Genomic DNA, 15,369 nt, shown 5'->3' with positions numbered 1-15,369 from the left:
AAAGGTGGAGATCAATTTTATACAGAAAAATGAGTGAGAAAATTATTCAATCTAATATTTATTTCTTTCCTCGCTCTTATTTATTTTGACTTAAAAAAATCATAAATGAAACTTAATAGTTTTCAACAAAAGGTTACAACGTATATCTAATGTTGCTTTATAAGCAACATGCTACAAAGTACCACCGTAAATTATTTGCTACTTATATTCCTGCTCTTTTGGCGCTATCAGAATATTTGATTAAATAATATGAATCAATTGTGGTGTTCTTTAATTTACATTGTTTTGTAATTAATAAAATTATATGATAAATGTATAAAATATTTCATATGATATATTTTTTTCAATATCACAAAGATAATCTAAAAGTATATGCTTTATTAGTTTTTCTATTATTTCACATATATAATGTATTTTTTTATAAATGTTTATAAAAAAACTTTCCCGTCAACTTTACCAACGCTTATTTTGGCTTTTAAGTCACACTTTTTCGGCTTCAAAGCAAACATAATTAAAAAAAAAATTGTCAAAATTATATTAACATATTACATAAATTAATTAAAAGTTTTTGCCATACGACATGTTATTGATTTCCTTTTCTAGATGACGTCACGCGTTTTATATCTAGCTTTTTCTGATAGTTTATAGAAATATATATCTGATTACTCACTGCATTTAAAATGGCTTTTTTTTTAATTGACGCAATGCTTTCCTAATGAAAGATATACATATGTGCCTCGTAACTCTTTTGGTGCTACACTTTTCCGAATGTGTTTTGAAGGTTGGTTACGACGCTAACCAATACTAATGTAGCATTTCTTTATCAATTTTTAATAAGAATTTCTTATTTATATGAATATCGTACAACGATAAAAGTGTAAATTATAAACTAATAAAAAATATTCTAGACTGCATTTTTTAATTTTGAACATCTGTCGTGAAAATTTACATTAAAACAACGAGGTTTATTTGCACCAATTAGTCAAAAATACTGTATAATAAAAGCCAAAAATATGTTTAAGTGAAAATGGACGCTCACAAAGCGTTCAACTAAAAGTCACACGAGAACAATATTCTTGGTAATGGAATACGCTGGTGTGCTTTAAAGAGACTGTAAACTCTAATGAAAATGTTACATTTTTTTGTCAAGGCTATATATTCAGATTTATATTTCTGGACTTTAATTAAAGAGTAAATGAAATGTTTTTTGGTACAGTGAACGAATAATTTAGAATTACTATAACACAACTATTATATTAACTACTATTATTTAAGGCTAGTCTGTAAAATTCTTCCCCCACAAACAATGCGCATTTAATTCATCACATCACGCGTTTAGAGTAAGAAAACCCCTCAAGTTATAACCCGAAGGGATCACCGAATTTTAAGTATGAGAAAACTAAAAACATATCTAACCCAGTCAGAAAATATGCATCACCACTCTCTACTGGATTGATATGTGGTTCATAAAAGTGATGCAGATATAAATTATAAATCTTAACCCTATTTGAAAATCCAGTAGCTTATTCCCTGAAAGCTGTAGAGTTCTTGAATTAAAGGCACATATATACACAACATTTACATGCGTTAGTCAAACTCGCTTTGGCTTTCTATGAATGACGGTAGTTGTCACGTGTTATAATTTTTATATTATTGTAATTTTACGAACACCTAATATTTCTCAACTTTAGTGAAGATCTTTATCGCATCTTAATATAGCAAGAAATCAGAAAAACTAATCACGCATTATATACCAATAAATAGTATTGGAAGTAGTTTATTGATACTATATAAGTGACTATATTTAAAGTACTCAATATGTTAGCATATAAATGACTTACATAATACAATAGTACAATACGTTATTTGACACCAGTGAGAGCTGTAATGTAACTTTTAATAACAAAACTCATAGTAAAGTCTATCTTGCGCTATTATAATAGTCGAACGTTGCTGTTGCTCGGCGAGCATCGGCTTACAGTATGAAAGTTATGTATATTAGATTCACTGCAAAATACATATACATATGTATATATAAAAATGTTAAAAAAATATTGATTTTTCGACGATTATTAAGAGACTCGCGTTCAGATATTTGATCTTTCTGGGAGAGATTCCAATAATATTAATACTAGCTAACCTGTAAAAAACCAATACGATTTCACTACGGGTATAATTTTTTTTCACGAACGATGTGGCTATCATTAGGATTATTATAAGCTGATTAGGATGATTCGTTAGTCTTAATATTTTATGTTTGTCTTGTATATCTCTTCATTCAATATTGCCATAATCAGGTCCCGGTGGATGACATTGCTTGCGTAAATATGTGTCCATTTATTCTTGATTATCCAGAATTAAAACCATTTTTAAAATATATTAAGATGTTTCTGTATAAGTCTAGATGCCTTGTTTGGATCTTCATATGGTCATAACGACCGTATCATCTGCAAAAGTAGCAACAAAAGTTTCGCTAGTTCTCAACTTCCTTTTTCTCTATTTTTTTCTTTTGCCAACAGTAAAATATTGCATTTGACATTTTGCTGTGCCTGTGATATAAGAGACAGCTTGATTTATTTCTTCTTTCCTTTTTAATGATAATAATATATCAGATCATTTCCTAAACTAGACATCTGAATTTCTCTCAATTCGTTTTTGGCTTGCAAGGATCACTGGTTTAGACATTGTCAAAACTTGCGTCCCCAGGGTAACACTATTATTATATTTGATGATAGGTCTTGGAAGAATTTAGCTTTTATGTAGTCAATGAGATCTGGGTTTTTCGTGTTTTTCTCTTGTTGAGAGCTTTATTCATTGCTTTGAGAAGCTCTCTACCGCTTGGAATAATCAGTCTGGAGCTCCACTGTGTGTGTTTAGCATTGTAGTCCCCTGCAGCAATGCATCTATCTCTAAGAGTGTGGTAAAAGCCTTCGAAATCTTTTGTTTTGATGTTGTGCTTTGGAAGACAGTATACTGCATTTATTTTAGTGGTTCTATGTATTTCTGCAATTTCTACCTTTGTAACTTGTATGTGTCCGTTTCGATATTTACGAAATTCGTGGTACTTGATTGATTTTTTTTATATATTAACGGGGTTCTTCCAGATGTTTTGTGTTATATATATATAGCATAGTTTGTAAAATAAGTTTCATTTATAAGCATAATTTTTTTATAAACATATTTACTTCCTGGCTTTGTTGTGCTAGGCCAGGGTTTCCCAAACTTTTTCAGCGACGGAACACTTGGCAAATCCGAAAATTTTGGCGGAATACTTAGCTTATTTTTTAAGATGGGTAATTCATAATAAAATAAAACATGTTATTAAAGAAATGTTATTAAATTTATTTAATAAACATAAAAATACAAATAAATAAAACTCATATTGACTGATGTATTTGGGTTTTTAAATAACAATTTTTTTATATCCGGCACAATTTTGGTTAGTTGTATTTTCATATCTGCGTGGCGTGGAGTCTATTTCTGTATTTTTTTTTGTTGCAATATACTTAAAAAATCCCACTTCGCATAAATACGTCGTGAAAAACGGAAGTAAACAAACCAGAACTTGTTTTGACACCTTGGGGAACTCTTCAGTCAGACTCGCCCAGAAATTATTTAATGGCTGATATTTTTGTTTCAAATGAGAGTCATTAATTAAATTCTCATAATCCCTTAAGCCCACTGGTTTTACTGTTACGGAAAATGGATTCCGAACCCAGGAATTGTCCTTACTAGTTTTCGGAAAATATTCCGAAAGAGTTATTTTCAAGTAATATAGGTGTTCTAAAAATACTTGTGAAACTTTTTTATCTACTTGAAAATTCAATTCATTTAAACATTCATATCCAAGACAGGAAAACAATCAGAGTTATTAGATTCAACCGATAAAATCTGAAATTGTAATTTTTTATCAAAAGATTCAATTTTATCTCATATTAAAAATTGTAATATTTTTTTCTTGTAATTATAAGTTAACATCATTTCACTTTGTAAAAATATCCGCCAGATATGCAGATGTATCAACCAGGAAGGATTTGTTAAAAAAATTATAAAATGATGTTGCAAATTATTTTGTGCTTTCAAGAAGACTAATAATTCATTTCGAAGTTCATAAAGTCTTAATAGCACTTTTCCTCTGGATAGCCATCTCACTTCAGTATGTAATAAAAGTGCTTCATGTTGACTACCCATTTCATCGCACAAAATTTTAAATAATCTGGATTGAAGTGGTCTAGATTTTACATAGTTTATCATTTTCACGGATACTTCATAACATTTTTTAAATTTGTGGAAATTTTTTTAGTCAACAGTGCATGCCTATGCAAAATACAGTGACTGCTAGTAGCATATGTAATCACATAAATAAAATTCGTATAACAAGCACTAATATCGTGTGATTAATTAAAAAAAAAAATATTGTTTAAATACGATCAAATTTTAAAGTTAAAAAAAACAACACCGACTTATGAAACTTTTCCCTCCAGATTTTATACACATCAATGTTGAATATTTAACACATATTTTCAAGCTTTTTTATCAGATTTATGAACAATTTTTATGTATTAGCAAGACTTACAATTTTTTAATCTACTCTAAATTTTTGTGAAATATCTATTTAGGCTCCGCGGAACACCTATTTTGGATCCGCGGAACACTGGTGTTCCGCGGAACATAGTTTGGGAAACCATGTGCTAGGCTATTGGCAATATACAACATTGCAAAATATAATATTTTCTAATAAACTACAAGAATGTGTGAATGTATGAATATTTCACGCCATGAAAAACGTTCGTGTCATAATGACTCCATATGTGAGGATGCTTTAGTGAGCCATTTGCAAAAGTGTGAAAGAAATAACTGCTAAGTTGTCTTTGTATATGAAATTTATGCTATTATATAAATATATGATATGCTGCTGTGAATTTATAGTAAAATGAAGTAAATTAGTAGAAGGGCATCCGTTGTCTTTGATATATTGCTTTTGCCAATTGATTATATAGATGTAAGGTTTTGATAAATATTTTAACTTTGACTTAAAATTCTAAAAGTTATCCTTCTCGCTTATATTAATAAAATCGTCTATAATCCTGCTTTGTGCCAGTCCCTCTCAAGTATCTGTATTGATTCAATAAAATCAATGAACCATTCCTCGATGGATATATCTCTATAGTACAATTGCAAGAAGTGGAAAGGTACGTTACCTTATGAATTTCATTTAAAATAATTCTTTTAACTTTACTGGCAAGTAGAGTTACTTATATTGAAAGGTAAATTTGTAATGAAAATTTCGCTTGACTCTCTATAGAACTATGAATTACTATAAAGTATTATTTAAGACTAACCTATATAGATCTAATTATAAAAATTACTCTTAACATTAAATTAAAAACATCACAACTAACCTCAATGATTTAGAAGAAGAGCTGCTCTGTTGCTGGACCTTAGTGATTTGCAGTTCGCGGCTGCTTCCAGCCATCCCTTGTTCAATTCTGTCTATATTCTTCTTCACGTCCAATAACAGCTCGTCTTCTGACATTCTTTCTCCTTCTGATACTTCAGACATCCTCTCTCCTTCCGATTGCGGAATATCTTCGGCTGAGTAGTTCTCTGGACCCAGAAACAATGGGCACATCTCCGGAGCGGTGTACTCCAATTCCATAACAACCGAAGCCTGGTAAAAATAAATATATAGCAAGATTAAAGTGTGATCAAGAACACATACATAATTTACAAGAGAAACTTAGATAATATGAAACACCAAGAAGATTATTCAAAGCATACTAAGAAACAATCAAGCCGGTGAAATTGCATCGCTTAAATATAAATCCTTGCAATTACAACTTGTATAAAGTACTTATTATATAATAATAATACTACGTTTATTTTTAAAGTGTAGTAAAGTGTAATAAACTGACCAAAGAGCGCTTTGTAAAATTTGTAACAATCAACAATCTGTAATATGTACAAATGTACGTACGTACATAAACTTTTCTAATTTAATTTGTTTATCTAAAAATTGGCCTCCAGGAATAAAACAAAATATTAGGACAATACAACTCTACGAAGTAATCTTTCAGATTTTAGGTAAATAAAATAAATGATTAAATAAATACTACATATTCGAGAGGTAAAAAGATAAAATATAAAGCAAGAGGGTTAACCGGTCAATTTAGCCGTAAACGCTTTTCCGCAGACCTATCGGTCCAGGTATCGTATTTCCAACCCCTCCAGCATCACCTGAGTGATAAATAAGTGAGTGAGTTTGCGTAGCCCCAGTATACACCTTTGTTCTGAATGGGTTGAGTTCGGGGGGAAATGTGACGTCAGAAGCCAAACGTTTCTATGTTTTTGACTAACAAACACGTATAGGTGTATATGTATGTACATACAATGTTTTTGTTTGTACGAGTATTTACTGTCTATATAAAATATATCAGTTCTTAACACTAGCTTATGTCAATATTTAATGTATACCCACATTTTTGATATTAACTTTGTTAAGAAGATAAACGAATAATATTAAATAGTTTACCTTTTTTCTTAAATAAAAAAATAAAATTCCTGTATATCGATGTTGTATACTCAGAATTCTCAACCATTTGTTAATTAATATTACAATCTCTAAATAGAATAATCGTCACTTTTATGTATTATAATATATAATATATTTCTAGTAATATGTGTATTTTCATTGCAGTTTCTAAATATATAATTAATTTGCATAAATAACAACATGCAATCTAACTTATAAACACTAACACATCCTTCTCGCACTCATCTTATTAATTTATTCCAATTCCCATCTCACCTTAATATATTCATTACATTATAAAATCTCTCTCATCACTTTATTTCGCAACAATTACTACTAACTAATTGCGAATTCCGCAATTTAAATAAAATTATTGCACAAACCCACAAGTTAGTCATAAATAATTAGATTAGTTCACTTACTAGATATGTGCAACATATTAAATTAACATTAATTATTTATAAATACATTTTTTTCATATAAACTAATATTAGGTTTATATGATAATATTAATGAATTGGGCAAAATATTGAAAATTGCTTCATTTCATTATTTGTGAAATATATAACGACATAAATAATTTACCTTAAAGTTGTTTTACTTAGACACTTCTTTTATAAATTATATGGTGTATCGAACTATAGTTTTAATTGCACGTTTTATGTCAAGGGACACTGCAGCAATTATAATGTTTTATAGTATCGCAATTCGCATTCTATTCAATATCACTAATTGGATTGCAGTCTCAGTTAAGTATTGTTCTTAAAATACTAAAAAATATTTATGAATAAAATACTTGTGTAAGTTTTATTGTCTATTAGAATTATTTGGTAACTGATTTTTGAGCTGGTGTATATTTTGGATTTTCAAATATTCCCTTACAGAGTGAAATAATTTATCTTTGTGATATATTTTTCTCTCATTAGTGCTATCTTCATAGCTTATACTTATTTTTTTAATTAAAAATAAAAATACTTTCTTACGCTTGTTAGGTATTCTTTTAATTTACAATTCATAACCTTATATAATTTATTGTTACATATTTAACTAAAAATGCTTTTAGAAATATTTATAAAAAGTCAGTTTATATTAAAAAAAAAGACCGTATAGACTAGATTATTATTCATGTTTGAAATAAATTCATTATTGTAATTAATATCAACCTGAAATGGCTTGTTATTAGACAGACCTAGCTCGATTTTAATAAATCATCACAGTATTCATTTATGATAATACGAAAATCTAAATAAACCTAATCAGTGATGATCAATAGAGACTATAATTATATAATAATTACTAGCTCTGATCTCCCAGTTACTATACAAACGTCCATATAGGATTCGAACCCAGGTTTTTCAGGTCAATAGTCAGTGAATTATACAGCTCGTCTATCGTTCTGGTTACAATTTAAACTATAATGTAGCTGTTCTCAATTTGGTTAATTATAAATATGATTAAAAGTTATTTTATTACTTTGCTAAGCTTACATTGTTTTTATTATTGCATTTACAATACACCCTTACGGCTTACAGATAATTTTCAGAAACTGAGAAATATGAAATACGTTTGTGTATAGCCAACAATAAAAACATGACGTATTGTCTCAGCTTAACATTGCCTTTGGACTTTGGAACAAAAAGTAATTATTCATGCACTCTAGAGAATAAATACCAATATGTTTTGTTAAAGGATCACATGCATTTTAATTATTTACCTTAACTTTAAATTCAAACTCATGTACATATTACACTTTCATAGTTAGCCTAACCATGAAAGTCTACTGTTTGTTTGGTTGTCACTTTAAAATTGCATTTATGAATTATAAATAGGAATATTTGCAGAGCTATAACTGTGTATGTAAATATTTTTATTTGATTAAAATTTTTTTTCAGAAGTAATGGGAACATAAAATGATACATAAAAAAATGATTTCCGGTTGAAGTCGCTGTTTGAAAGTATTATTATTCTAAAAAACACACTCAATTTTTCTTTGAGTATTTATCCTGAATTTGACTGTTCTGTATAAAAAATGATCATATAGAACAAAATAACGTCGAGATTTTACTTTTATGCTTTGGAACAAAAAATAAGGCACTTCAAAATATATAGGCTATCAATTATTTTAGGTCTACAATCAAAGCCGTTTCTAAGGTAACATCCGAGAAAAATACTAATGTATTATATAAGCTGGTCAATATTGGCTGAGATATTGAGTTGTCGCTATGAACGGAACAACGAAAGGGAATATTTTTTCGATGCAATATTGAACTTTTCTTTAGTTTATTTACCTAACTTTATACAAAAATTTACTTTCTACCCTTAATATTATCACTAAAGAGCACGACGTTAATATAAAAAAGCGCCAGCGCCAGCCAATTATAAGAGTCAATTAAAATATTTGCGTATTTGCCAAATTATTACATCATATCATTGTATTTTTTTGTGGGAATGTTGTGTTTAAGTTTAAATCATTTTACATAGTTCTTATTATTCATAATTATTTTTTTAAACCAGGATGAAACGATATAATGCACATCTGACAATTTATTCACTACAAAACCGTCTGCTTTTAAATCATTAACACGCAATTGCCATTAAATATAACATCCTGAATAGCAAAATATAAAATACATAATTGAATCGTTAATATGGTTTAATAAACGTTCATTTTCAATCCTTGTACATTCTAAGTAAATATTACATTTTCGCGGTTTAAACGTATTTGGTTTATTTGCAATGCAAATAATTATATTAAGTCAAATCTAACTAATATGCGCGCTTAATAAAACGAAACGAAACGATAACTCTCATTTTTTTAAATCAAATTTTTTTTTAATTAGTCGTAATTGCTCAGAACAAAAACGTCAGAAAAACCATATTCGATAATAGGTTTTATTTAATCTGTTTTAATATGTAAATATAAAGTATAAGCGTCTTAGAAAAATTACGTATGAAATCAAATTAGATTGCCAGTAAACTTATAAAATGAATCTTAACAAAAAAGTTAATTTTAATAAAAAAAATCTTTCTGTTGGTTATTATAACCAAAAAGGAGTATGGATAGATAGAGATATCTTCGAAGATTGGTTCAAAAGCAAATGAGATTATTTTAAAATAAAGGGTTGCCTCATAAAACAGCATTATTAATAGATAATTCGTACTCATATTTGAAAATTATTAAGAGAATCTTAAAAGCAAACGATGTTTTACAGATTATCTAATTAATTAAAAAATAATTATCTGTATTGTAAATATATTAAACATATATACCAAATAAAAATTGAATAATACGTGTTTTTCCATTATCTGTGCCCTACAAATAATCAATAGTATACTGTATTATAATATTTTTTCTAATTTGCGTTAAATACTTTTCACAATTTACCAGACAGACGAACCAAATCGTTTTAGTTGTAAGACAATTTATACTTAATATGATAAAAAGCAAGTCAGTATTTAAAATAAAATATTCGTATGGTTAATTTAGCTTAAATTTATTATATTGTAGATTATATATATTCGAGAGAGAGAAAATTCTAAATTTATTAAGAACTAAGGGAATTTATTCTGTATTTTATTTTATAATAAAAATATATGGAAAATAGTTTCAGTGCTACTATTAAAAAAAGATATAATGCAAAGATACAATGTTTTTTCTGAATTTCATATTATTTCATATGTATAAACTTGTGAAAAATATTTAAACCAATGTTATAATATATCTGAAAATATATTTTCTCTACATCATTTTTTAATATAATATATTCTTTCGCTAAGATTATTTTTATAAACATAAATTCTAGATAACGTACATTAAATTATCTTCGTAAGAAATATTATTATTATTCCCAAAAAACAAATAAAAATATAATACATATGCTTTAATATATAATGAAAATATGCAAATATACAATGATAATTTTAGACTACGTTATAATTTTATGGAGATATTATATTTAGCGGATAAAATTTGCTTCTTAGAGATGAATAGGTTTTTAAGTTCCACAAAAAAAAAACGAAAAATTTCGATATATGAGTGTTTCTCGTAAACCGAGGTTCCACTATATTTTAGAATTAGTAGTTAGCCAACATACAATTAAGGATACATTTTTATGCAAATCAACGAATCACTACTATCTAGTTTATATTACAAATGTTACACCTTAACGATTTTTTTACCTCCCGATTATGTATTATGTAACTGATTTTTTTTATTTTTGAAGTCGCACTGCGGCCCACAAAAAACTGAAAGTATACTTGTTGCCCACATTCAAGTTTTAGTAGGGACCGCTGATTTAGATGAATATGCACGCATAACAACACTCAAATGCCGTGTATTTTCGCAGGAGAGCTTTAGAAAAAAGTTAATGAAAATTTAAAGTTTCGAGCCATTTTTTGTTGATATGTGTGCAGTATTCTGCATTATTACACATGTTTTTCAGTATTGATACAATGCGGTTAATATAGATTACATTAACATGAAAACATATTCTAACTTTGCATTTCTCAATTTTAATTCTAAATACATATGTACGTATATGAATGATCAAAGTTAGACGTAAATAATACGCGGTAACAATGTAAATGTCAAATTAGTATAACTTTTGTTTAGCAACAACAAATAAAAGTTATAGAATGCATATGCAAAAATTATATTTACTCAAATAATTATTTTCTAATATTTTAGTCACTAACCTAGCCTACATAGAACTTAAAATTATGCTTATATCAATATTAATTAATTTAATATTTATATCATGCACACATCATATTTACCTTGGTTTTATAAAATAAGAAAAGATATTTAAGCGGTGTAATAATACCTCGTTACATACTCAAAATAACAAAAAGGTCGTTCACGTAGCGAAAGGTAATAAAACTGTATTACGCTACTCACATATAAAAGATTTTCATAAACAAAACACATTAAGTCTGCTGATGAGTAAACGTCAAATTAAACTTATAAATTATATTCATAAGTCAGACACTAGTTTAGTGGTAATAATTATTTATCTATCTTAAATTAAATTTATTAGAGCCCCAAACTTTATATGTATATTTAGTATCATATATACAACAGAATACAAAATATAAACATCTCCAACCATTATTTACTTAGGTCGTGTTAGAAGATATGCAAATATTGCAGTAATAAAAGTAAAATTTTCTAAGCATTATGTAGTTTAATTTTAAAGACAATAATAAATATCGCACTTGTATAAATACGTTGCTAAATAAACCTATGCCACGTCTGATGAATGTCCCTTATTTAGTATTTCTCCCATATATGGATAAAATAATATTTCGGAAGGATGTGACTTTGCAGCCAAATAGAGCCCGGAAAATCTTGAAATAGTTTATTTTATAAACATGTATAAATTACCACATATATAGGAAAATGTAAATGCCGCTAACAGGCGGTGAAGTTAAAATTTGGGTTTACGCTGACATGTCGAGTTGTATTATTGCCGGTTGTGATTTTGGCAGAGCGGCTGGGGTGTTGTGTTCTCGAAATAATACTGTGTGTGCTCCTTGAGGCGTGTTTTAATTTATTTAAAATAGTAAAATGATTATTAATGTGGTTATTAGAAAATGCCGATAAGAGTAGTTGATATTTACCACATTCCTATTGAAAATGATATATTTGGCTCCTATTTAAACTAATAATAGTAAACTTAATATTAGTCGTTGTTGAGAAATGTGCTTATTTAAAAGAGCATATAAACTTTTATATTACAAAATCACTTTTTCGATTAAAAATATGTTTCCATGTTAAGCTAGTATTACATTACGAAATTAAAATAATGTGTATTGTAAATTTAAAAAAAATTTAGATAATATATTATAATCTTACGTCTAAATGTCTCCTGCGATGGTCTATTAGTTGAACAGATAGCAGTTGCCTCTTCCCAGGTGCATTAGCAACCCCTTGCATAGAAAGTTGTAGTCGAGCAGCAGACCTTCTTGCCCATCTACCTCCATAAACATCGACGCATAGAACTTCATCGCACTTGAGAGCCGAGGCCAGCAACCATTGAAGTTTCTGTGTAAAAAAAATACAATTTAGCACACTTGTGAAATTGTATAAAATATTCCGATACCTGTATTAAAAGCTATATTAAAATAAAATCAAAATAAAGGTATATTGAAATTAAAAAACACATAAATTAAATTAACGTAAAATGTATATATAAAGAAAAATAAAAATCACTGTTGCTGGCAAGGAATTTAAAACAGTTTTATTTTTAATACCAAGGCTACTAATAATTAATCATTTTTAATCACAACATAGAAGGTATGTAGTCGTTAAAGTACTTTGTATTAGCACTTTGTTTATTATTTCGACGAAACAAGCTTTTAAAAATAAATAATCTGCAAAAAAAGGATGAGTGATATATGAAGGACGAAATATCTCAATTCGATTAATTTTAAGAAAATTGCCAATTGCGAAATGCAAACACTTTATAATTTATTTGAAAAATATTTATTCTGTTAAATAAGAAATAAGTGGTAATAAACTTTTTTAATTATAATTTGCTTTTATGCTTATTACTATTTTTAAGGCGTTTATTACACACTTTAGAAATAGTTAATAAAAATAGTTTTGCCAAAAAATATGATGTCTAAATAAAACATGGCGATAACAATTTTATCAAAGCATTTTTATATGTTTGTAGATAATTTAACCTAAGTTTAGATTTAGACATGTTATTAAATAGTGATGAATTATATGTTAATAATAATAGTTTTTGCTGCAATTTAATTTTTTTTTTTGCTGCAATAATGGTTTTAACTTATGTTATATGTGTATACAAAAACTTACTTACAAAAATGTAAAAATTTACTGACTTTTCAGGACAAATATAAAAGTAATTAAAAAGTTAAAATATTTTCATCTTCGCCATATTATTATGTCATATCATTGTCAGTTCTAAGTATAGTGTTATTTTTTAGAAGCCATGAGCGAGCAATACACAAAAATGGAACCAATTTTTTTTAGCTAAATAACCGACAGCATTACAATTCTTGTCATGTGATCTTCGTGAAAGATAGTATCCCCAAATATCAATAAAAAAAATACGTTTTATTAGCATTTATACGGTTTTATCAACATTAACCTAAATTTGCATACGTACTATATATATTACATGTTCACATTTAAAATGAACCTGGTTTATTTGCAACTCCAGTAATTAAATTCAGGTATATGTGCATTAAATCAGAAGGAATGATAATGTTTATGTATTGTAAAAGGAAAAACTCACTTTTCGGCCTCGGAACATAAAATTTGTAGACTTCAACACGAAGATTGCTTTATGACTGTTTATATAGTTTAACTATGTATTCTTTTAATCCTCACATACATTGTGTATATATGTAATTTTCATTGTTATAAGACACCCAGTTAATTTGCAATCCGAATATTTTTATTCAGTCAAATGAAACAACGCACATAACGAATTAATGAAAATTATAGTCGCATAGCAATATTTTACTAATAAATAATTAGTATTTAAAACTGTTGTCACGTTACTGTTGGCCATCTTGTTTTATATTTGAATGCTTATTTTTCATTGGTCGAAACAACAGAATAAATTACCGGTGGGTGAAAATTATTAGAGTAAGTTCTATTTTTATTTTTAATATTATAATTATAATTAAATATATTTCCTTTGTTTATATGTAACATTATATACACCGTTCAAACAAAGCGATAGCCGCTTAGAATAATTATATTTAAGATGATGGGTACAAGTACGTTTCTGTCGGGTAATAGTTTAGGCTTTTGACGCCCAAGTCAAATTGGCGCTGCAAACGGCTTAAATTTTTATATGCGTATTTGTACGCAACGGCTGTTCCATGTATTCTTTATTCTGTGGAGAAATCGCACATTATTGCAATACAGCGCAGAGACAAATCGTCGTTGATTTTTTTACAACTTGATGAATCGACTTTGCCAAGCAATGAGTCTTTATTTATAGCATACTTTAGCTTCATTAAAGAATAAAAAAATTGTCAAGAAATATTATTCGCAAGAAAATAAAAATAAAGGATAATCTATATTTGAAGTATTGGAACACTATTTTAAAGAAAAGGTGTTCCTCTGAAAAATATCCTGTTCGCTGCAGCAGGTGATGCTCCAGCAATTTTTACACGATACCGTGGGTTTATTTCATATGTGAAAATGGCGGTACCAAATGTAATCGCCATGTTTTATGTAATTCACTGACAATATTTGGATGCAAAAAATCTTAGTCAACCATTCTTCATCGTTTGCTACAGTATGTTATTACACCAGTTAACAAGATGAAAGCTTTGTAATGAAAATAAAAAAGACTTTAAATTTCAAAGCTCATAGGCTGTCAAAGGGTACGTGTCTAAAATGATTTTATGAACTCTTTGATTCAGTTATAAAGTATTTTGAAAACAAAGATAATTTGTTAAAAGAGAATTTATTGAAATTTAAGAACGGTTTTAATGAAATGATTTAAATTTGATCAAAACAAAGGCAAGTATTTCTGCTTTCGTTTCAAAGCTTTTGGGTTGAAGACAATTATATAAGTTTCCAAATCTTTCCTTGGTAGAAACAACTGATAACGACATGCTGGTTTACAGCCAGCATTTAAGAGCACTGAAAAAAGATTTTAGGCAAATAAATTGAATTATTTCCTTAACATAATAACTTCTGAATGGATCCTAAAATCTTCCTAAAACCTACAAAGCGCGGAATTATCACTGCATAAGAAGTTGATCGAATTGTCAAAAAAAAAAAAATATGTATCAAAAATTTTCAATATTGTATCCAGCCTTGTGGACAGTAGCGAAAAAGTTTTTTT

General features: G+C 28.0%; 1 protein-coding gene across 1 annotated transcript in view; it reads right to left on the bottom strand.

The window, feature by feature from the left end:
- Nucleotides 1–15,369, bottom strand: part of mfr (ferlin family C2 domain-containing myoferlin misfire) — a 127,820-nt gene that overhangs the window by 68,938 nt on the left and 43,513 nt on the right. The window contains exons 4-5 of the mRNA XM_088188164.1: nucleotides 12,387–12,575; nucleotides 5,403–5,671 (exon numbers count right to left, since the gene is read on the bottom strand). Of these exons, the coding sequence (XP_088044290.1) occupies nucleotides 5,403–5,671; nucleotides 12,387–12,575 (458 nt within the window). The remainder of the gene's footprint in view (nucleotides 1–5,402; nucleotides 5,672–12,386; nucleotides 12,576–15,369) is intronic.

The sequence above is a fragment of the Plectrocnemia conspersa genome, unplaced genomic scaffold (assembly GCF_051122295.1).
Source record: "Plectrocnemia conspersa isolate PC_06_02 unplaced genomic scaffold, ASM5112229v1 ptg000006l, whole genome shotgun sequence".
Classification (NCBI taxonomy): domain Eukaryota; kingdom Metazoa; phylum Arthropoda; class Insecta; order Trichoptera; family Polycentropodidae; genus Plectrocnemia; species Plectrocnemia conspersa.
This window is presented reverse-complemented; position numbering and strand designations above follow the sequence as displayed.